This window comes from Fundulus heteroclitus, unplaced genomic scaffold (genome assembly GCF_011125445.2).
Source record: "Fundulus heteroclitus isolate FHET01 unplaced genomic scaffold, MU-UCD_Fhet_4.1 scaffold_703, whole genome shotgun sequence".
Lineage (NCBI taxonomy): Eukaryota > Metazoa > Chordata > Actinopteri > Cyprinodontiformes > Fundulidae > Fundulus > Fundulus heteroclitus.
In genome coordinates this window covers 57,848-60,284 of record NW_023397147.1, presented here as the reverse complement: position 1 = coordinate 60,284, position 2,437 = coordinate 57,848, and the positions used below count along the sequence as shown (strand labels likewise).

Here is a 2,437-nt window from a genome sequence, read left to right as displayed (position 1 = left end):
GGAGAGAAAGGCAAACTGTATCAATGAACAGGGTTTATGAAAAACCATATGACGTGCTCTGCAAAAGAAAGCATTCCAGCATTTTGCTGCACATTCCCCCCACTCTAACACACCTTCACATCATGCATCATCCACACAGACATGCACACACACACAGTTGCACAACTTGTTGCATCTTAAAAAAAAAAAAAATGATTCCCCCTAAATTTCTCAACTCTCTTCTCTCTTGTCCAGCCTCTCTGTCTCATTGGTTCTTGCCTCCTTCTCCATTATGCCCTCCCTTTATACTTTATGGAATAGTGAGACAGTTTTCACAATCTCAGTGCCTGTACACATAAGCTTAACCAGGGCAGAGTGAGGAGTATATACAGGCTGAAAATAAATCAACAGCCAGAAACTGATAAAGACTGAAAGCTGATATCCATAAGAGAAAAACAATGGGGTTTCTGTTCAGTAGTTCTACTATTTTTCTCTTATCATCTTTGTTTGGATTTTCACCAGTAATAAGTCAAGACATGAGAAAAGGAGGTGCATTTTGTAATGCAGAAGGCTGCTTTGTGATCTACTTTGAAGATAAATATTCCTAGACTCATGGAGGTTCTGCAAAGAGAAAGGTGGAAATTTGGCAACTATCAAACGCAAAGAGGAGGCCAACGCTATTGCAACACTCTTCTCTACTCTGGACTTGCAGGATTCACATGCCAAGGTCAGAGTATGGATTGGATTGCAACGTCAACCTCGTCAGTGCAGCTCACATCCACTGAGGGGTTTCACTTGGACAACTGGTGATCAAGACACAGAATATACCAACTGGCAAAGTGAGGACTCTCCAAGTACGTGTTTGGTACCCCGCTGTGTGGCTGTGGGCTACAACACTCAAGAACGCAGTGATAACTTTCTGTGGATTGACCATTCATGCTCTGTCCCTGTCGATGGATATCTTTGCCATTATGCTTACAAAGGAATGTGTTCAACCTTGTGGAGTGAGCATTTAGGAAATGTCTATTATACAACTCCTTTTAACCTTTTGAGCACAACCCTAACTCATGTACCTGTTGGATCTATTGCTAACATACCCTGCCCAACAAATGGCAATAAAAACAAGCTTGTTTTGTGCATACTGAGACAAAATGGCTCAGTAGCATGGTCTCGGGAACCTCCATTTTGCTCAGTTCCCTCTATTCCACACCAGTTGTGTGAGCAGGATAATGGTGGATGCGAACATTTCTGCAGACAAACTGGTGGTCAGATCTTCTGTGACTGTACTGATGGCTTCCATCTCAGATACGATAGACTGACCTGTGAGCCTGATGTTTGTCAAGGCAACCACTGTGAGTCTGAGTGCCTGCCTCTTTCAAATGGCTATCGCTGTGCCTGCCCTGATGGATACATTCTTGCAACAGATGAATATTCTTGTCTAGATGTGGATGAGTGTCTGGAGTCTCCTTGTCAACAGATCTGTAAGAATTTGCCAGGGACATTTGAATGTCAGTGTTGGGGGGGGGGGGGGGTATTCTTAATGAAAAGGAGGTATGTGAGGATATAGATGAGTGCTTAAATGACTTGTGTGACCATTATGTAAAAATATTCCAGGCTCCTATATCTGCCACTGTCAACAAGGATTTTCAGTTGACACTGATGAGCCCAGGCGATGTCATGATAATGACGAGTGTCAGATTGGTGGGATCTGTGAGCAAATGTGTATGAATTATGTGGGTGGTTTTGAGTGCTTCTGTAAGGACGGCTATGAACTTTCATCTGATAATTTCACATGTCATAAAATAGGGGAAGGCCAGATTAGATATGTCACACCTCATTCTGAGAAAATAAGATCTGAGCTAGATGAGGAAACGGTGCATGTCCTTGAGTGGGAGCAGCAATCTCAGTTGGAAGAAAATGTTTTATCAACAACTCAAACTATGATTTCTTCCACCACTAGCTCAAACACTATGTCAGAAAGGTACAAAAATGATGGAGAGGATGTTACTACAACTATACCATTACTTTCCACATCTACAGTCTCAGAGGAAGCTTGGAATTCGTGGCCAGGGTTTTCTGCTTCCACTCAAAGTTTGGAAAATCCAAAAGTACCACATACAGATTCTTACATAAAAAAATGAAGCAGAACAGGAAAAGTACTCTCCACATGACTACCCTCAGTTCCCAGGACAACAGTCTGGAAAGGAGGGTAGGAATTTTGGGAAAATTAAACACTTTGAAGGCCCTGCAGTTCCCACTGAGTTTATTACATCCAAGACACTCCCACCATTTTTAGATGAGGGTGGGGGACGTGATGACAACCTGGGTTCTGTCCAAGAAGACAGGGAGAATAAACAAATCAACATTGGGCTCCTAGTGGGACTGCTTGTGTCCATCTGTGTTTTCATTGTGGTGATGGTCACAATGGGCATTTTTTACTGCACTCACTGTGTTGTGA

General features: G+C 42.7%; 1 protein-coding gene across 1 annotated transcript; it reads left to right on the top strand.

Annotated features, from left to right (window-relative positions):
- Positions 1-271: 271 nt before the first annotated feature.
- cd248a (CD248 molecule, endosialin a) lies at positions 272-2,215 on the top strand. The gene is given in 4 exon segments (XM_012859123.3): positions 272-576; positions 579-1,498; positions 1,501-1,573; positions 1,576-2,215. Coding segments are annotated over 4 exon segments (1,677 nt in total). The 5' UTR covers positions 272-437; the 3' UTR covers positions 2,121-2,215.
- Positions 2,216-2,437: the final 222 nt, after the last annotated feature.